Here is a 22,164-nt window from a genome sequence, read left to right as displayed (position 1 = left end):
TCTAAACTCGCGCACTGACAGACTTTCACTTGTGCTTTGGGTTTGTTCGTCCTAAAAACCTCGATTGCGGATGCGGTTAAATGCACTTGCATTTTACAATACTTTTATACGAAACTGATGTACAGTACACACAGTCAGTTATGTTTTCAGAGCAGGACAAAAAAATCTGATATATCGAAATAGATCGGTGCATTCGTTTTAAAAAAGACTGTTAAAGAAGCTACTGTCTACGATCTCATCAGTTATTATCAAATGATAAAGAAAAAAGAACACTTATTTTAAATAAGTAATTGTTTAAAAAAGTAGCCTGCCTATATAATGGAAAAATCAATTTGATATAAAATGTAAATGAAAATGTAGCCATGTGCAGTAATATTGAAAACTGTGACGCATGGTTATATTTAGTTGATATTAAAAATCGTAATTAAATTGAATATTAATTTTAAGATGGCAGTAGGCCTACTGACATACAGAGATTCCAAATATAAACAAAAAGCATAAAACCTGCAATTTTACATATTGTTAAAATGTAAAGGTTCCCACCCCTTTACAATGAGCCCATTTGTACTGTAACATCAACTAAGATTGATGAAAGTGTTGTTCCTTGTTAGAGTCTGTTAATTTCAACATTTACTGTAATATTGTTAAATTTTGAAGTTTATTTTGTTAACATTAATGAACTATGAAATAACTTTAATGATCAATATATAATTAATATTAATATTTTTTATTCATTTACAATGTATGGTTTAGTATTTATTTTAAATAGAGCACTATTTTAGTTGCCGTTCAATATCCATTTTCAAAAACTATCGGTTAATTAATCGGTATCGGCCAGTGTGGTCCAACCTAGCTATCGGTATCGGTAAAAACCAATATCGGTCGACCTCTATAAATAAGTACATAAAATCCTTTGATGTACACTTCTTGTATCAATAATTTACAGATATTTTTGCAATATTTAACAAATATTATCTAATATTTTAAATGTTGAACCTACTGTAGATGTTATATTAGTATTCACCTAAAGGAAGAGTGAGTGTAAGTGTGATTACTTAGAAATATATGATATTATTTCGAATTTGCTTAAATATTCTTAGACATTATGATTATAAATAAGTAAATAAAATAAGTAGGAGGAAAACAGTTGTCTTCTGACTTGTACATGGGTCCAAGACTTTAAAAGAAATTTACAAAAGTGATTTTCTGTCCATAGAAAGCACATTAAAGTGTAAAGTGTGTACTTTTAACCATTTCAAATGCATTTTTGGAGAATACAATGTCAAAATTTGGTTGAAGTAATGTTACATTGTCATTCAGTGTAACGGTATTTATGGAAAAATTCAAACATCATGCTTATTCTGACTTGAACATATTAAAATATATAAAAGAATAAGTGCATTTTAAAATTGATTGTTTTAAATGAGTAAAAAAATATTTACTCATCTCTAGGATTACAGCTAATTAGTATTTGAGTTGAAAGTAATTTGTCTTTTAATATGTCATAAATTGATTTGAAAAATATGCCTGACAAGACTGTTACACTGAGTGACATTTTACTGGGTGTCTTCTGTAAACTGGGAAAAAGTGTGGTATTTATTTTTTTGCTCAGAAAAACTAAAACAAAAATGCTATTAAATTAAACATAAAACTTTTAAATATTTTTTGTAAAATCAACAATTTAAAGAAGTATTACACTTATTGTTTTTATGCTTAAATGCAGCCCTGGTGAGAGTTTTTTTCTTTGTTTTCAAAGTTATAATAGCCAAAATTTAGCTTTGCCATCACAAGAATAAATTAAATTTTAATATATGTTAAAATAAATCTATTTTTATATTATTATTTTTTAAATATTTTAAAACGCTTTTTAAATTACCTTCATTAGGGGTCTTTGTGTGTCTGTGTGTCTTTTTTTTTTATAATTTATAGTTATTCAGTAGGGTTGCATTAAATTGATCAGTAAACACTTTTATATTGCTATAAAAATATTTCAAATGTTTTTTATAAAATATTTTTCTTTTGAACTTTTATTCATCAAAAAGAAACAAAAAATAAAATAAACAAATCCACAAAAATATTAAAGAATAAAAAAAATTTCTTGAGCAGCAAATCAGCATATTATAATGATTTCTGAAGGATCATGTGACACTGAAGACTAATGAAGTAATAATGCAAAAAAATCTTTTTCTTTTATTCATCAAAAAAAAAAAGAGAGAAATATAAGAGAAAATATTTGGCCCGAGATACAACTATTTGAAAATCTGAGGGTGCAAAAAAATCTAAATATTAAGAAAATCACCTTTAAAGTTGTCCAAATGAAGTTCTTAACAATGCAAAATACAAAACAAAAAATAAGTTTTGATATATTTACAGTAGGAAATTTACAAAATATGTTCTTGGAATATGATCTTTACTTAATATCCTAATAATTTTTAGCATAAAAGAAAAATCGATAATTTTGACCCATACAATGTATTTTTGATTAATAAAAAAATCCACAAAAACATTGATGAAATGAAAATGTTTCTTGAGCAGCAAATCAGCAGTTTAATATAAGTAATAATGAAAAAAAAAAATCAGCTTTGCATCACAGAAATGATTCACATTAAGTAAAAATTAAAAAAAACATTAACATTTTAAATTGTAATAATATTTCACAATATGGCTATTTTTGATAAATGCAGCCCTGGTGCGAGACTTTTTCTTCTTTCAAAGGTATCCTAATAAACAAAATTTATCTTTGCCATCACAAGAATAAATGTTTATCTTATTTAATTTTGATGTATAATATTTCACATTATCACATTTGTACTGAATGCAATATATGAATATTCACAAAAATATTTATATATACCCTAATTAGCTTTTAAAACTGGCCTTGCATTGGCATTGTGGCCTTGCAGTGACACACAGCCCTTCTCTTACTCATTCTGAAACTCTTCTTGTCTCTTGTTTTAGATTGTCATAGCCAAGTCACCCGTGGCCCCTTTTGCCGTCCTGAGCTACACCGTTCAGAGAGAGGGCATCCGTCTTGAGGGTGAGTGTACAGTACTAGACAGACAGCATACTGACAAAACTAAACCTCGTGAACTCATGCCTATGTAATCTCCTGAAATAATCACAGCATTTCATTCTAAAACATGACAACGGTGTAAGGCAGGCAAGTACATGTTTAAGTACCAGTGGAAATGAAAATGATTCAGAAGAAGTAATCATGATATCACACAGGAACTGAATAGGTGACGTTAAATCAGCATATTAAATTGTTCAAGGGATTTTTTACTGATCCAGGTTGTACTTAAAATTAGATGTATAATATCTCTTCAGGTTTAGTTTTGTTTTAGTCACGCAAGTTTTCAGTTGTTGCAGGCTAATCTAGTTTTTAGTAACTGAAAGTCACACTTTGTTTTTTACTGAGTGTCAGTAATCTGAATCATAAAAAAAACACCACGGTTGGTTTGAAAAAAGCTAATAACACAAATGCACTCATTTGTGCGTGTGGTTCTGCCCACTGCATTTTAACATCCAGGACCTCTGGCTGTCCTGTCAGGACCATTTGAATTCATCCGTGGGCTTCACAGCTTACCTCGTGGCGGTTTGTGTGGATTCCCCAACACCACAAAACTTTAATGGGAAACAGGATATCAGAGGACAAACACTGTGGGAATGTTTTGGCTTTTTGGGCAGAGGTTTATGGTGGTGTATATGTGGTGGATTGTTAACAGCGCTTGCAAGAGAATTCAAAAGTAATGCACCTTAATGTACTCGAGTTCGTTTTGGGGTTTGGAATCGAAGTCATTTGTGCATGCATTTTTACAAAAAGCTATGATTGATATCAGTGGTATCAGTTCAGCATAATTTAATAACAAAGAATAGTCGAACAGCTCACACTTCCTGTTAATGCCTGTGCCACGGCTGATATGAGCTCACATTCAGGAGCTTGTTCTTGTTTTTGTTGGGTTTTGTTAGAGGAAGCAAGTACTAAATTAGCACATTCGGTGCTTTTGTTTAGAGAGATGTTGTCGATTTTGTGTGGGAAATTGATTTGTAGTGTAAAATAAAACCGTTTAGACGTGCAATTAACAGCTATTCTGATAATCTGTTAATTTGTTAATTATTTTAGTCAGTTAATTGGATATACAGCATAAAGTCAGTCAGTGAAACTTTGTTGCTAGAGAACTTGCTGCAAGTAGAAGGGAGAAAAAAATATGAATATCTATACATCTAAATAAAAATACCCAATATAAAATAAGGGTTTCTATTTTAATATACATTAAAACATATTTTTTTCCGGTGATGCAGTGCTGAATATTCACCAGTCATTACTCTCCAGTCTCACATGATCTTTCAGAAATCATTCTAATAGGCTGATTTAATATTAGAATCATGTATGTTGGCAACAGTTGTGCTACCAAATACTGTTTTGGATGCTATGATACTTTTATCAGGATTCTTTGATGAATAAAACGTTTTAAAAGACCAGCATTTATTCAAAATTATAAGTCTTTTCTAACAATATAAATCTTTGCTGTCGCTTTTTATCAATGTAACACATCCTTGCGAAAGAGAGTATTCATTTCTTTCAAAAAGAAAAAGAATAAAAATGTACTGACTCCAAACTTTTGAGCAGTTGAGTATATTGTTAAAAAAAATTATATTTTAAATAAATGCCAGCACTGATAATAAATCAGTATATTAGAATGAGTTCTGAAGGATCGTGTGACACCGAATACTAAAGTAATGATGGTGAAAATCCAGCTTTGCATCACAAAAATGATTTGACCCACTGCTGATTTTGTACGTTTACCCACTGACAAAGAAATAATCAGTCTATAATTGTATTTTACAGTAATTAATAGTATTTTAAGTAATAAGTAATAATAAGTTCGCAAAACCCTTGTAGGCAATCACATAGGTAAGACGTTTCTAGTAGTAGGCCACCAGGTTTGCACACATCTCAGGAAAGATTTTGTCCCACTCCTCTTTGCAGATCCTCTCCAAGTTATTAAGGTTTCAAGGCTGATGTTTGGCAACTCAAACCTTCAGGTCCCTCCACAGATCTTCTATGGGATTAAGGTCTGGAGACTGGCTAGGCCACTCCAGGACCTTAATGTTCTTCTTCTTGAGCCACTCCTTTGTTGCCTTGGCTATGTGTTTTGGGTCATACCCATCCACGACCCATTTTCAATGCCCTGGCAGGCTTCAATTCCCTGGCCCTGATGGTACATGGCCCCCATCCATCGTCCCTTTGATGCAGTGCAGTTGTCCCGTCCCCTTAGCAGAAAAACAACCCCAAAGCATGTTTCCACCTCCATGTTTGATGTTCTTGGGGTCATATGCAGCATTCCTTCTCTTCCAAACACGTTGAGTTGATGCCAAAGAGCTTGATTTTGTTCTCTTCTGACCACAAGACTTTCACCCATTTCTCCTCTGAATCATTCAGATGTTTACTGGCAAAGTTCAGACGGGCATGTACATGTGCTTTCTTGATCAGGGGGACCTTGCGGGCATTGCAGGTTTTCAGTTCTTCACGGTGTAGTGTGTTACCAGTTGTTTCCTTGGTAACTATGGTCCCAGCTGCCTTGAGATCATTGACAAGATCCTCCATTGTAGTTCTGGGCTGATTCCTCACCGTTCTCATAATCATTGAAACTCCACAAGGTGAAATCTTGCATGGAGCCCCCAGACTGAGGGAGATTGACAGTTATTTTTCATTTCTTTTCTTTCAACTGTTGTCACCTTCTCACCAAGATGCTTGGCGACGGTCTTGTAGCCCATTCCAGCCTTGTGTAGGTCTACAAACTTGTCCCTGACATCCCTGGACAGCTCTTTGGTCTTGGCCATAGTGGAGAGCTTGGAATCTATTATTTAGAATTTGCTTTGATATTCCAAACAAAAGTCTAACTTAATATAATTGTTTTTGCTTCAATTTTTTTGTTCCAGCGTGTCCTGAATTTTCAATTGTGACAAGAATTTTGACTTTTTATGCATCACTACGTCTAAGCAATTCTCTATTTCTGTATTTTGCTGACAGAGCTTCTGTGTTTGTGTGGTTGTGTGTCTTTGTGTCAGAGAGTGAGAGAGTCTTATGTGTGTCCAGTTCAATCCAGCTATTGAATAGTTTTGCTGTGGTCTGGCTCTCTGCATCAGTTGTGTTAATCAGTCTCTCTCTCTTTCTCTCTCTCAACAAGTGCATCTTTGATGTGTGGCGCGCAAGGCCTGCCAGCTTCAAATAAAGCCCCTATATGAGAAAAGGCCTTTGAAACTCTATTCACACACTTCTTTCTGAGCTCTTTACACAATGTCCTCAAGTCAATCGCACATGCATACACTAACACTTCCTGCCAATATTTGATCCCAACACGTCTCTGTACTTCACTTTAATCCAGAAATAATTATTGTTGGTTACTGGTGTATGGGTGATGCCAAAAATCCAAATGCAAATAACTGAAATAATAGAAACCTCAACTTCCTAGTATATAACTAAACCAAAACCTCTTCATCCAGCTGTGACATATATGATGTAAGTATCTTATGCTCACCAAGGATACATTTGTTTGATCAAAAAATACAGTAAAAACAGTCATTTAAAAAAAAATATGTTTTATCATTTAAAATAACTACTTTTTTCTTTTAGTTTTGCATTGATTAAAAAAAAATTGTAACCAAGTCTTTTATGTCATGCTTGATCAATTTAATGCATCCTTGCTAAATAAAACAAATATTATTGTGAGTAATTCTTGTGTTCAAAACAATTGGACACAACATGACACCACTGCTTAAAAACACAAGATGTCTCTTATTTAGAAACTATGGAAAAACATGGTCTGAGAATAAATATTTTGGCCCTTAAACTTTTATTGTTTATCATGACATACTGTACCGTACCAGTCAATGCTGCCTCATCTCGATAAATGATCTCACTACTTTTAACTCATTCTGTATTGCTGTCATCCCTCCATGTTGTGTAACTTCCTTTTCCACAAATGTCATGAGGCATTTTTGTGTGATTTTGCAGGAAGTTAGATGGTTATAATTAATCTCAGCATTTAACTTTCCAATAAGTGTAAGATTTAAAGTTCCTGACAGGAAACAAAACCTTTTACATCAGAATTTATCAAAGAATGTGAAGACATGAACAGTTTTCAGCATTTGTCACATTTCCCATATTAGATGCACTAGTGTTGAAATATTTAGAGTCAGTAAGATTTGTACAAAAAAAAACATTATATTGATCAAATGTTACAGTAAAAACAATTTATAAAACATTTAAATTTTAAATAAACTTTAAATTTATCAAGTAATCTAAAAAAAGAATTAAACTTTAAAAAACTTTTCAACATTTATTTCTGCATATTAGAATAATTTCTGAAGGATTATGTGACACTGAAAACTGGAGTAAAACATAAATAGATTTTGATCATTAAATAAAATGTTAAAATATATTAAAATAGAAAAGTTATTTTGTGCCAAGTAAAAAAAAAGTCTAAAATTAAGAGATTAAAGTAATATATAAAAAAAAATTGAGAATAAAGTTGAAATTTCAAGAATAGTCTAAATGTATCCAGAATAAAGTCAATATTATGAGAATAAAGTCGAAATATTTTGTGAATAAAGTCAAAATGTTTATAGAATAAAGGCAAAAAGTTTCGAAAATAAGTTAAAATGTTTAGAGAACAAAGTCGAAATATTTTGAGAACAAAGTCGAAATGTTTCGAGAATAAGGTCGAAATGTTTCGAGAATAAGGTCGAAATGTTTTGAGAATAAGGTCGAAATGTTTCGAGAATAAAGTCGAAATGTTTCGAGAATAAAGTCGAAATGTTTCGAGAATAAAGTCAAAATGTTTCGAGAATAAAGTCGAAATGTTTCGAGAATAAAGTCAAAATGTTTCGAGAATAAAGTCAAAATGTTTCGAGAATAAAGTCGAAATGTTTCAAGAATACAGTTAAAATATTTCAAGAATACAGTTAAAATATTTCGAGAACAAAGTCAAAATGTTTCGAGAATAAAATAGAAATTTCGAGAATAAAGTTTAAATGTTTTAGGAATAAAGTCAAAATGTTTCAAGAATAAATTCAAAATGTTTTGAGAATTAAGTCGAAATGTTTTGAGAATAAAATTGTCATTTTGAAAATAAAGTCAAAAGATTACTAGAACAAAGTCAAAAATATTTCGAGAACAAAGTCAAAATGTTTCGAGAACAAAGTCGAAATGTTTCTAGAATAAAGTCAAAATATTCTCGAAACATTTCGACTTAATTCTCGAAACATTTGAAATGTTTAGAGAATTAAGTCGAAATGTTTCGAGAATAAAATCGACATTTCGAGAATAAAGTCAAAATATTACTAGAACAAAGTCAAAAATGTTTCTAGAATAAAGTTGAAATGTTTCTAGAATAAAGTCGAAATGTTTCTAGAATAAAGTCGAAATGTTTCAAGAATAAAGTCAAAATGTTTTGAGAATAAAATTATATTACGAGAATAAAGTCAAAATGTTTCGAGAATAAATTCAAATTATTACTAGAACAAATTCAAAAATATTTAGAGAACAAAGTCGAAATGTTTCGAGAACAAAGTTGAAATGCGTATGCAAATGGCCCGGACTGGGAGTTACCAGGCCACCGCAATTTATTTGAATATATGTGGGATTATTATCAGAAGTCATACCATGTGTTATACTCACAGGGACAGTATGCTTGGAAAATATATTTCATGTCTTCGACTGCATTCATTAGGTCTGTTTGTAGTGTGCCAGCCGCCCAATAATAGCAATAAGCTTTGTGCTTTTGGTACATTTAATATAAAACAAAGTCTCAGCTTTCAAAATCTGTCAGCTTTATAGCACAATACAAACAATGTGCCTTGCAATAATGTGTTTTTCAAGTTCTTTAATGTGGCGAGACAGATCGCTGTATTGATGTGAATCAGGAGTCTTTTCAAATACAATGAGACATTTGTTTCATGAAATGTGTACTCTGCAAAAATGTCTGTTGCAACCAATTTTTCATTGCTCACATGTATTTCATTAAAAACAACAATAAAACATTCTAAAGGTTGAAGTGGACTCAAACTCATTAACATAAGTTACATTGTTGTCTTTTCTGTGGTATATAAGTGACTATTCACAAGCTGTTTTATTTACAGTATAATACAGTAAATGATTGGAAATAACGTTAAACGTCTTCCAGTCATTATTAGTAGTGCGCCAGCCACCCACCCAGTAATCACAATAATTTTGTGCTTTGTTGCTTTTAATATAACACAGCTCAGCTTTATCACAAAATACAAATTCAAAATGTGTTTTTCCTCTTTATTTCAAGTGGACAGCACAATATAAAAGTGAAAAAGCATCAGAACGTCTCATTGTAATCGGATAGATTACTGATTCGCATGCGCTTAAACTGAGCCAAATACAGTAATCTGTCATGCCACATTAAAGAGCGTGAAAAACACATAATTGTAATAGAAATATTGTTTGTATTTCACTATAAAACTGACAGATTTTGAAAAGCTGAAACTTTGGAATATATCCCAGTGCAATTGGGGCCATTTGCATGCGCAAAAGGCAAGAATATACTCTCAGAATATTATAACTTGAATCTCGTAATTGATACTAATTAATTCTCGTAATTTTACGAGATTGTTTAAATATTTTGACTTTATTCTCGTAATGTTTTGACTTTATTCTCATAATTTCTCATAATTTATTGACTTAATTAATTTTATGACTTTAATCTCTTAATCTTTTATTATTTATTTATTTATTTTATTTAACGTGGCACTAAAATGCTGTCATAGAAAAGTATTACTGTAGATACTGCATTTTAATTAAATAAATGTTGAGCATAAAATACTTTTTAATGCATTAAAAGCATTAAAAAAAGGATATTTCTGACCCCAAACTTCTGAGTGGTGGTGTATACTTTTACCCTTTGGTTCATGTTTTACTTGTGTTCATGGTGGCATAATAATAAAAAAAAATATTAGATCCAAAATGAAATCATTGATGCTAATTTGGAATAGTTGTTGCAGATGTGTAAATTAGCAACTTATAAGTCATAAGTGGTTTTGTGCAGTGTGAATATTTTTGTTTTTAATGAGAAAGCATTTGTCCATAACTGAAATATTATTAAATATAAGTTAATGAATACTACTTAGCTTTTTGATTTGTAACCTAAGTAAAGAATATGGCATGCAGTGAGCTGCACTATTAGGATAAATGATTGAGAATTTTGATTGTTGTCATAATAATGCAGTCCTAATACAAGGCAGAATGCAGAGGTGAGAAAGGAACAAAAGAGATATTACCCAAGATGTCTGGGTTTTCATTTATGGATACAGGATTGTTTAACAGCCTGCTGGGACTCACCATGGAGCACATATGGAACATGCTGTCACTGCAGAATGGAAGAGCTGGACGGCACTGCGTGTGTTTGTGTCTGCCTGTCTATCTGTCTGTCTGTCTCCATATGGTCGCCCTTTTCATCTCACCATGAGCGAGAAGTGACTCAAACCTGCTTTAATACGTTACAGTAAACGCCGCAGCACCAGATGATAGAAGCATGCTGACATTAATCACGAATATGCCTCTCAGTCTTATTCAGCACATGCTGATTCATTTAACTGAGCTTAGAGCTTCACGCCTAAATAAATATCAGGAGCATTAATTTAATAACTCAGCAGATAATGAGCTTGAAAGATTCTCAAACACCTATATCAGTGTATTTTTAAAGGTGTGTGCAAATGTATCACTGTGAATAATGTAGGTCATAATACTGCTAGTAATACAATGTATTGTACTGTATAACATCATATTCCTAAAAGAACAAAAGCTAAGAGCAAACAAATGCCTCATATGTCTTATCAACTAATTACAAACAAGCCTATTCATAATAGTTACAGATTAGCTGCTAATTGCTTAAGATGCAAGAACAAAACTCTTGAGCTTTATGGTCTAATAATTTAAAGCCTAACTAGTCTAGGGTCTACTGTTAAGAACGACTTAGAACTTGTCAGCAATTCTAACATGTATAGAAACCTTTGTTTGTATGAGTCAGTGGGCTGAGATACATCTTTTTGCTTTAAACCTAATTTATTTTTCTTAGGAAAATGCCTTTTCAAGAGTCAGATTCCTATCATCTATGAGTCATTACACAAACAAAATGAGGTGCTGTATTGCCATTTCCCCTGTATGAATATCTGAATTGTTATCCAGTCTGGGGGACTGTAAAACATATTTCGGTAAAAGGACTTCTTGATTTTGATGCCTTTCGCTTCCTCCTTTGTTACTTGCGGTTTATCACATATTTTGCTTTTTATTAATGTTTCCGAAGCTAGAACCAAGTAGAATTCTACAAAGGAATCTAATATATTTGATCAAAGTTTGTGTGTGCTTCCAGCCAAGGCACAAGGCCAAGTCTTTAATGAATAAGTTGAGTATTGGTTTAGTACTGTAATAGTTCTCTAGTAGAACTGCCATTTGGCAAAGAGGATGTATTGTAGTGTCTTGCTGGGAAACTTGAAAAAACATATTTCTTTTCTGGTCATTTGAATGTATGAGTATAACATTCTGTATAACACGATGAATGTTGTGCAACTTCCTGAAGTTGATCTTTTCTTGAACCCCTGCACCTCTTGAAGTCCAGCTTGGTGTCATCCTTATTCAGTTGAAATGATGAAGGTACATTTGCTTCTACTAAAGACTGAATGTCTAAAACTTTGGAAGAAACTCATGTGTTAGTGCAGATCTAATTGAGGCGTGCTAGGTTTCCTGTATGTTCATGGCCAGTGGCATAACCCGGTCAATCCATGAGATGGATATGAATGTAGCTTTTCATTGTGGCACCACTACTGGGTGTCATGTGACAATCCACCACCACAGAGATTGACATTGGCACCCCTTCTAAATCCATGTGGATTGTCCTTAAATGGCTTATTGATATTGGGCAGCACCACTAGGACATTTAGAAATGGCTTCCATGGACTATTTCATAAACCATTGACACCTACTCTTTGTGTTGACGGTAATTTTCCTGTTCATTTGTAAATGAACAGCCAAGAGACATCTACAGAAATTGGCTCCTACAGTGCATCCAGAAAGTATTCACGGCGCTTCACTTTTTCCACATTTCGTTATGTTACAGCCTTATTCCAAAAATAATAAAATTCATTATTTTCCATCAAATTCTACAAATAATGCTACATAATGACAAAGTGAAAGAAGTTTGTTTGACATTTTTGCAAATGTAATAAAAATAAAAAAAACTAGGAAAAAAAACCCACATGTACATAAGTATTCACAGCCTTTGTCATGATACTTAAAATTCAGCTCAGGTGCATCCTGTTTCCACTGATCATCCTTGAGATGTTTCTACAACATGATTGTAGTCCACCTGTGGTAAATTCAGTTGATCGACATGATTTGCAAAGGCACACACCTGTCTATATAAGGACAGTTAAGAGTGCATTTCAGAGCACAAACTAAGCCAATAAGTCTAGGAAATTGTCTGTAGACCTCCGAGACAGGATTGTTTCGAGGCACAGACCTGGCAAAGGGTACAGAAAAACTTCTGCAGCATTAAATGGTCCAAATGAGCACAATGGCCTCCATCGTCTGCAAATGGAAGAAGTTTGGAAGCACCACCACCTAGAGTGGGCTGCTTGGACAAACTGAGCATTGAGGTGAAAAGGGAAAAACTATTATCTCTGCAGCACTCCACCAATCAGGCCTGTATGGTAGAGTGGCCAGACAGAAGCCACTTCTCAGTAAAAGGCACATGTCAGCCCGCCTGGAGTTTGCCAAAAGGCACCTGAAGGACTCCCAGACCATGAGAAACAAAATTCTCTGATTTGATAAAACAAAGATTAAACTCTTTGGCCTGAATGCCATGTCTGGAGGAAACCAGGCACCACTCATCACCTGACCAGTACCATCCCTACAGTGAAGCATGGTGGTGGCAGCATCATGCTGTGGGGATGTTACTCAGTGGCAGGAACTGGGAGACTAGTCAGGAGAATCCAGCAATGTACAGAGACATCTTTTATGAAAACCTGCTCCAGAGCACTCTGGACCAGACTGGGGTGACAGTTCATCTTTCAACAGGACAACCGCCCTAAGCACACAGCCAAGATAACAAAAGAGTGGCTATGGGACAACTCTGTGAATGTCCTTGAGTGGCCCAGTCAGATTCTAAACTTGAACCCAACTGAACGTGTCTGGAGAGATCTAAAAATTGGCTGTGCACCAATGCTCCCCATCCAACCTGATTAAGCTTGACAGAGAGGTATAGCAAAGAAGAATGGGAGAAACTGCATAAAAATAAGTGTACAAAGCTTGTAGGATCATACTCAAAAAGACTGTAATTGGTGTCAAAGGTGCTTCAACAAAGTATTGAGCAAAGGCTGTGAATACAAACGTGATTTTTTTTTTCATTGTTTATTTTTAATATATTTGCAAAGATTTCAAACAAGCTTCTTGTTGTCATTATATGGTATTCTTTGTGGAATTTTGAGGAAAATAATGAATTTAATCCATTTTGGAATAAGGCTGTAACATAAACTGTGGAAAAAGAGAAGCACTGTGAATACTTTCTGGATGCAATTTATATCAGCTCCCTCAACCAAGAGCATGTTTACTTAGCATTGGCTTTACTTCTTCACTGAGCATGCAATTAAGTCTGTTGCTGTGGTGTTCAGTCTTGCTCTTGGTGGGGCACTATACTTCAGAGTTCCACTCTAGTCCAAATTAAACCCTGAATTGGATCATCAAGGTCTTCCAGATTAGTAGACACTTCCAAGATGGTGTGTTGGGGCAGGTTCTAGCTAAACACTGCAGCTAAACTCTCCAGGTGCAGGATTGGCCACCCCCGGTCTACTGGAACTACATGTCTGTCATGTTGAGTGTTACCCAAGAGCTCCCTAAACTAAACCAATCACTGAAAATCACTGCCAAGCATTCTAACTAGGATGTTATCCTGGTTGGACAAGAGTAAGGATATCAAACACTCACACCCCTTATCCACCAAGGCAGTTTGAGTGCTTGTTCAAATCCAGAGCCTAGTTTCAAATAGGTTCTTTGTCTTTCGAAACCCAAAGCACCAGCTCTGAACCAGGAAAAGTGGTTCGTAAGTAGCATTAAAACATTGCTTGTCTAGAAGTAAGAACCGCATGAGTCAGGGGCTGGGGGCAGGAACTTTTGACCGGCATTTTTAAAATTGCTTGTAATCTCTGTCTATACAAATTACAGCGAGCTGCACAAACATGTTGGATTCACCGTGTTTGGATTCCGCTGTAGGTTTAGGCATGTTCAAGATGCATCCGTGCTGCACAGACCGATTGGCGTATGACAAGTATCGCAAGAGCGATTTGAGAGTAGCCGACTCTTCATACTTTTGAATTGTTCTTGCGGTACTTTGTTATATGCCGATTGGCCAGCGCCGATGCATCCCAAAAAAGCCTCTTTAGTGTTTAACGCGACCACACTAGAGTTGCTGGGAAAGATGAGACATATTCAGTGACGTAAGACCTGGCTCTGTGGTGGCAAACCAGCTCTTAGAAAGCTCACCGGTCAAATAAACTCAGAACCGGCAATAGCACTAGTTCTGAACTAGCACCCGGTTAATGCTGGTGGAAAAGGGCTAACTGATTACTGCCAATGACTCACCTGTTGTGACTGCTGCTGCTGTGCTCTAGCTGCTGAGAACTCTACTAGCTGATGAATCACTGTCTCCATGTCGTCTTAAGTACCACTGTGAGTGGTGGGGAACGAAAAACTTCATCCAAAATTCTCACATTTTCCACTGTTAGACAAAGCATTTGAAGTGCCATGGACATTCCTGTAAACAACTTGTTGAAATGGTCATAGTGACGTAAAGACTAGGGAGCAGTAAAGTGCACCGGGGTAGGTAGTTCAAGTGTTTTTTGGTTTGCAGTGTAGCTAAGGAAGCTGAATTGAGATGCATTCCAAATGCCCCAAATCTGCAGCCCTCTTGGTTGCATAGTTTTACAGCTCTGCTCAGCTTTGTTGCATTGCCAGTGATCTTTGTTGCTTGGGTCACCAAAAATTGGCAACTGTCATTAAAAAAAAGGAATGATGTCTGGCTATGTTGTTACCAAGACCAGCTCATTCGAGTGTAAATCAAGACTGAGACCAGAAAAGGGTCAGGTTTAGGTCAAGAACCCAGATCAGAAATGGCTAGAGTACAAGTAAAGACTGGCACCAAGACCAAGAAAATATCGACCAGGAAAAATCTTGAGTGGGGTACCAAAGGTTGTAAGTCCTCAGCTTGAACCTCAATGATACTTTGCACGGGTTTTAATGATGTAGTCTTCATCCAGACTACCTCGATTTTAAGTAATTTAATTCTATACAGAAAATGAAACTCTATCCTCAAAGCATGATTGAGCGTAGGTTTGCAGTGTGAGTCTGAGATAACCTGGGGTTGTCATGGGGTTAGTCATACACCTCTCTGTACCTAAGAGATGAGTGTTAGTGTATATGCACTTTAATGATTAACCTTTACACCAGTGTTAGTGAGGTCACAGACGGTAGCTTCTGGTGTAGGTCAGAACACAACAGCTGCTTGTAGGGATTAGCTGTCTATTTCTCCCTTTTGGCTGTATACATCTCTCTCTCTCTCATTTCTCACCATCTCTTAACACGTCCTCATAATTTTGCCCAATGTTTACTGTCTTCCAGTTTCTGATTGCCACATAATATATTGTATAGTTCACTTAGGTTTATGTGTAGCTCTCAACTAGGGTTGTGCCGATAGACGATAGTATCGTGTATCGACGATAGTCAGAGATATCGCCTGTTGCTGATGCCTTTGACGATAGTAAGACGATTAATATTATTATCCGTCAAAAAGGCACCTAACTTTAGCGATGCAGCGCAGAGAGTCGGTTCTAGGATGCTTCAGAAACTTGCCGCGGTGTAAACACAAGCATAGAGTAGATAGCGCCGCAGATGTGTGCAGTGAAAATGTGTAAGAGATTTATTCATCATACAGTGTACATAGATTAAATGTAGACAGTCCTTAGGATAACAGAGGTAGTAAAATGTGGTTTAGGCTGAATTAAATACGATATATCAGAATCCGTCTGTATATAGTAAACAAACATTCACCTCAGTAACATCTGTATGGGTTAACTAGAATTACGATGCGATAAAATGGCGCTAAACATACGCACGTGAATTACACGCACATCGCTTCTCCACATTCTATATGAAATGAACTACAACATGAACTGATGACAAAGATCAGACATACAGCGGTAACATTATTGCAATATGACGGGTATAGAAAGATACATTCATTTGCATTCAAGCATGCACATTTACCGCTCCCTGAAGATAGCAGAGAATGAAACCGAAAGTAAACTTGATCCTCTCCGACAGAACTACTGTCAGCGCTCTGTACACGCACAGCTGTTTCACAAGTCACATGCACTACCCTTACAAAACGAATAAACAATTTATTACATATTGACACATTTACATATTATTAAATAAATTAGCACGATAGTATTGTGTATCGGTGATCTCACAGGCTGACGATAGGACGATATGAAAATTGAGCATATCGCCCAACATTACTCTCAACTCTCATTCTGTAAACATTAATTATACCCTTTCTGTAGCAGATTCATAGCCCTTTGCTTTTAAAATATTGCGCTCTTGCTGAACTCTTAGCAAATAGCTGATTCGAAACATCTAAACAGTGCTTTTCATTGTATAATTGTTTCTCTTGACCTATTGCTCAGAGCAAAAGATTGCTTTTTTCAATTATATTAGTTACTGTCATTAAACTAGCGAGCTAAGCCAGTACTGACAGTGACAGAAGAACAGACAAACCGAATCAATTGATTCCAATGCGTGATTTTGATTATTCATTTCAAGCAATTCACTAGCAAAAACCGGATCAAATTAAAAGAGCCATTCATTTTTGAATTTCGACATAGCTTGTAATGAGTTTAAAAAGCACACAAGTGATGGGTAAAACAGAACTTTTCGAAACTCTAAATCAGTTGAACATTGCGTCAAAAAATGATTTACTGTTTTCACAGCACTCCAGTAAGATTGCGAATCATTTGATTCAAAACCCGCCCTATCCATGTAATCTAATGGGACGTGAGCCAAATTAAATAATCGAATTACACTTCAAATAATTTTTTCCCAAAGATTGTGATCTTGCGATTGGGTCTGCGGGAGTTTGGGTGGGACTTAGATACTGCATCTCCTTCTCACGACACTACTGCGCAGACTCTGGCTCCAAACGAATCTGTACTGCGCAGACTCTGGCTCCAGATGACGTAATTTCCCCCAAGATGGCAGCAGCCATATTAAAATGCTTTAGCTTCACTTTTCTATAGTGGAATGAAGCAGAGACACGTCATCCATCTTTTTTTTCAGTCTATGGTTTGGAATGACATGAGGGTGAGTAAGTGTAGTTTATTATTGTGATGGCAAAGCTGAATTTTCAGCTGCCATTGCTTCAGTCTTCAATGTCACATCTGCATTTGGCTTTGCTAAAACATGTTTTCCTAAGAACCTGAACTTCAGCTGTATTGGCACAGCGAAAACAATGAGACTTTATAATTGTCCTTAGCCCCACCTATGCTCTGTTAGGTTATGTTGGAAAACTATTATGTAAAACTTCTAAATGACAGTAGTGTTGGTCCAACCTCGTTGGATTGTGGTTAGGCTGACAGAACTTTCTTTCCGTAATGGGCAGGGAAAAGCAGGTCTTGAATAATACAGCTCCTGTTGCTGCACTACAGCTTAAGACTCTGTCTTTAATGAGAGGGGTAACAGGCCTAGATGGCTAGAGGCAAAGGGAAACCTTTGGGAACGGCAATATCCTCTTGGAATTAAATTGCCAAGTTCAGCTTTGATCCTTTGGAGAGGGGATTTTATTTAGTCCAGCATTGGTTTTGCCCCCCACCCTACCTCTCCCTCTCAACTGCTCTCTTTTTTTTCATTCCCAGCAACTGTGTAGAGATCGGTGCAGTTGTTGAAGAATGGAATGCACAGGACTATATGAAGAGGTGGCTCGAGAATAAGTTGGCTACCATATTTGTGACCTCAGGGTGTGGTCAACCCCAATGATGTGCTGCTCTCTCTTCATTACCCCTTTTTCCCTTTCTTTGTGTTAGGTGTAAACACACGGAATCATAGAGGGAGCTAGGGTGGGCCCGTCAAAATAGAGGTTGTCTTCTCTAGTTGACAGATCTGTGTGTGGTCTTCCAGGACTTGAGAAACAAACCTAACCAAAAAGGTCAGCAGCCATGACCATCAAGGCTGGCTCAACAAATCAAGCTAATGTACAGCTTTACCTAAGACATTCTTGCAAGTGTCTCCGGAAATTACTTAATGTGGAATCAACAGCGTCTAAATATTGACGCCAAAGGTTTGACCAAATGGTGCAGACCAAGCGTCAAAATGTGACAAGTTCGAGTCCCGGCTTGCTGACCTTTCCCAATCCTGCCCCCTCTCTCTCTCTCTCCCATGCCCCTTTTCCACCAAGGCAGTATGAGTGCTGGTTTGGAGCCAGAGCCTAGTTTCAAATCGGTTCTTTGTCTTTCGACACCCAAAGCACCAGCTCTGAACCAGGAAAAGTGGTTCATAAGTAGCATTAAAACATTGCTGGTCTAGAAGTAAGAACAGCTTGCATCAGGGACTGGGGGGCGAGGTTATCGTGACTAACAAGAAACTTTAAGCAAGATCATGAAAATTGCATGTTATTTTTTATTTAGTACTATCCTCAATAAGCTATTTCACATAACTAGTGTTTATATATACTCCACAAGACAAAATAACTGCATTTATGAAAATTAATCCATTCAAAAGTTTACATACCTTTGAATCTTAATGATGTGTTGTTTCCTGGATGATCCACAACTGTTTTTATGTTTTATTTAGCATATTTGAACACTTTCCAAAAGTGAATGTATGATTTTGAAATCCATCTTTTCACACTGAGGAAAACTGAGGGACTCATACACAACTATTACAAAAGACGAAAACATTCACTGATGCTCAAGAAAACAACACAATGCATTAGGAGCCGGGGGGTGTAAACTTTTTGAATTGGATGATTAGGGTAAATTGTACTTACATTGTCTTCTAGGAGACATGTCAATTTTTATGTAGCTTATGAAGTGCAATACTAAATGGGGAAAAAAATCTGTAAACAAAATAAGAACAATTTACACCTCATAATCCTGTTCAAAAGTTTACACCCTTATGCTCTTAATGCATTTTGTTGACCTTTTCGAGCATCAGTAAATGTTTTAACCTTTTGTAATAGTTATGTATGAGTTCCTCAGTTGTTCTCAGTGTGAAAAAGATGAATCTCAAAATCTTACAGTCACTTTGGAAAGTGTTCAAATATGCAGAAGATGCTGGAAAAACCAAAGACTGTGCAGGAGCTGGAGGATATTTTTGAAGAACAGCAGGCAGATGAACTTCTCAGGACAAACAAGAGACTCATGAACAACTATTACAAAAGATAAAAACAGTCGCAGATCATTCAGGAAACGACACACAGCATTAAGATTCAAGGGTGTGTACATTCTTGAACAGGGTCTTTTATATAAATTCAGTTATTATTTTGTCTTGTGGAGTATATATAAACATGTTTTACCAGACAAACCAAAAATATTTTGTTTTATTAGGTTCTTCCCTAAAGTTACATGCTTTGGCATGTTTTGAGTTGTTCTAACAGATTTCCTCAAGAAGTACTTCTAGTTTCAGATAAAGTGCGTGAAGTTTCACCTCAGGTCTGCCTTTGTGTACGTAAATAATATCCAGTGCTGGGAATCCCCAACGTAATCGCTTCAGGCCGAATTAGCCTGGATTTAGAGCTGTCTGACGCCGCAAAACACAAAGCAAAGTCAATGAATGACTGTAAAGCAATCAGCAGGAACTACAGAGTCTGTAGTTGGTTCTTTTGGCAAGCTGCGTTAGGTCATAACAAAGCATAATATTCACTTACTGGATAATTATAAAGAAAAAGATTTCAGGTTCAAGACCAGTGGATGAGAGCCGATGGACAGTGAAGGGTTAAGTGTGTTTCCTGCAGGAGAATAAATTAAATGCGGCCATAATCACATTGCAGGAATGTAGTCAGTGTACTCTTGTGAAACACCCCCTAAGCCCTGGCTCTGCTCCACTCTCTCAGCGCCTCACACAAAGATGGCTTTGTTCTCTCCCCCTCTCCCCTTTCTCTTTCTCTTTCTCTCTCTCGACTTTTCATTTCTTTGCCTCCTTCGAACTCTCATTTGCTTTCCTCTATCCCAGTTTTACTTTCCCTCTCTCAGCCAGTCATCCAATGTTCCTCTTTTCCACTTTTACTTTCTCTTTTTTTCGTGGATTCTGGGTTTTTCCCATACCTTTCCCTACTTTTATTTTGCTTGGAAGATCATATTTCTGGATTGCCATGTTTCATTTCGTTCATGTTGTGTAATTAAGAAAATCTTTGTGATTTATAAAGAAAACAAGTTGCTGAAAGCAGCAGCACAAGAAATCTTCCTCTTTTTACATCGCCCCACCAAACCCTAAAACCTCACACACACTTTGGAGAACCATATTTACAATGTGCTATATGTGTTTCTCATATGGAATAATTAAAAGTATCAATGACAATGCATTGTTCTTGCTGACCAACTTGGAACTGACCTGTTTGCAAAAGCTTGATTAAAACCGTCACCAAAATATAACTTGTTTCATGCTTTAGTCACATTGTTACAAGTTAATATTAGAAAGACACTGAGAGAATTGTCCTGCTGAGAGGCGGTTCATTTTCAGTTACTGATTTACCCAGGTGTTGGGTAATATCTGGAAATTCGTTCCTTCTTGCATGATCAATTGCTGAAAAGACGTGCAAGAACTGGCGGGTTTTCTTCTAGGAACCGTCATCTGCTCACATCTCGGACTGCAGCTGCTGCTCTGTATTCCAGCCACACGTGCATCCATGTGAATATGGAAGCACCAAACGAAAGCCTCTGCATTAACCATGTTTCCCTTACGATTCATTCGTTTCACAGGTGCTGGTTTACCAGTGCTCAATGAGACAGTGCATGTGTGTGCGTGCACATAAGCACATGTGCAGATTTCTGTCTGTACTTATGTGACAGTGTCATTGTTGAACAGAAACCCCCTTCTATTTAAGTGCTAAACAGAATGACTCACCCTGTCACAGCTGCAAATGTCCGTACTCTCAGGACTCAGAGTTCTGCTTTCAGCAGAGGGCATTGCATACATGGGTACCAAAATCCAAACTCCTGAAAGTAAAATGGTGCAGTACACTTTTCAGGCTGTGAGTCAAACCCAGACAGAGCCCTGTCAGTTAGATTCGTCTTCCTCATCCCTGAGGCCTAGCCTACATAGAATGAGGTTAAGTTGAGCTCCATGAACTGCCATGACCCTACCTCCAATGGAAAACAAGCCTGCAAACAATGGTGTTTACTGTCAATGGCGGTTATCATCCGGTTCATTAAATTTATATCGAGATTATGTAAGGGCAATTACACAACTGCAATCCCCCCTTTCTGTTCTTCATATTTTGGCTCTGTTGAAAAGCCGCAGTGTCCTCAAATCTCCACAGAGGAAATGGAGCATTTCTGAATCAGAACATTTTTTGCTGATGTCCCCAGCCTTGGCTCACAAAGGACAAAACGAGGCCCTTATTAAGCTGCCCCTTTGCCAGGCCACATGGAGGATTTGCGAGTTCAATGGGATCTGCAGGAACAACAAGGGAACAACGAAACTCTTCATTCTGTCAGGAAAGCATGGCAGAGGATCCTGGACCTACGGCCTGTTTTAGAGACAAACTAAGTGACTTATTTGAAGCCTGGGTACCATTTTTTTACCCAGCGTGTCTAAGCTGAAGCCTCACATTATTTTCACACAGATAAACTTGAAACAAAAGGCCTTGGCTGACTCAATGTTTCCAGCAGGGTGAGGAGTAGAGGGATTTTACAGAGCTGTACCATGTGTCTTGGCCGGTACCGCACTGACTCATTATTAGCAATCAGCGTTGGATCTGGATGCCTTTAGCTGCTGTGGTTCTGTGGGGTAAAGGCTCCCATGATTGTGAGACGTTTTTCGAGCTGCTCATCTCTGTAATTTAGCAATTCGGTTTGATTATTGTGGGGGTTTTG

At 36.3% G+C, this 22,164-nt stretch overlaps 1 protein-coding gene across 1 annotated transcript in view; it reads left to right on the top strand.

Annotated features, from left to right (window-relative positions):
• The window catches only part of rad51b (RAD51 paralog B), a 56,776-nt gene that overhangs the window by 28,569 nt on the left and 6,043 nt on the right, over positions 1-22,164 (top strand). Inside the window, exon 4 of the mRNA XM_073816813.1 lies at positions 2,959-3,037. Coding sequence (XP_073672914.1) covers positions 2,959-3,037 — 79 coding nt within the window. The remainder of the gene's footprint in view (positions 1-2,958; positions 3,038-22,164) is intronic.

This window comes from Garra rufa, chromosome 13 (assembly GCF_049309525.1).
Source record: "Garra rufa chromosome 13, GarRuf1.0, whole genome shotgun sequence".
In the NCBI taxonomy this organism is placed as follows: Eukaryota; Metazoa; Chordata; class Actinopteri; order Cypriniformes; family Cyprinidae; genus Garra; species Garra rufa.
The sequence above is the reverse complement of the archived record's forward strand: the minus strand, read 5'-3'. Positions and strand labels throughout refer to the sequence as shown.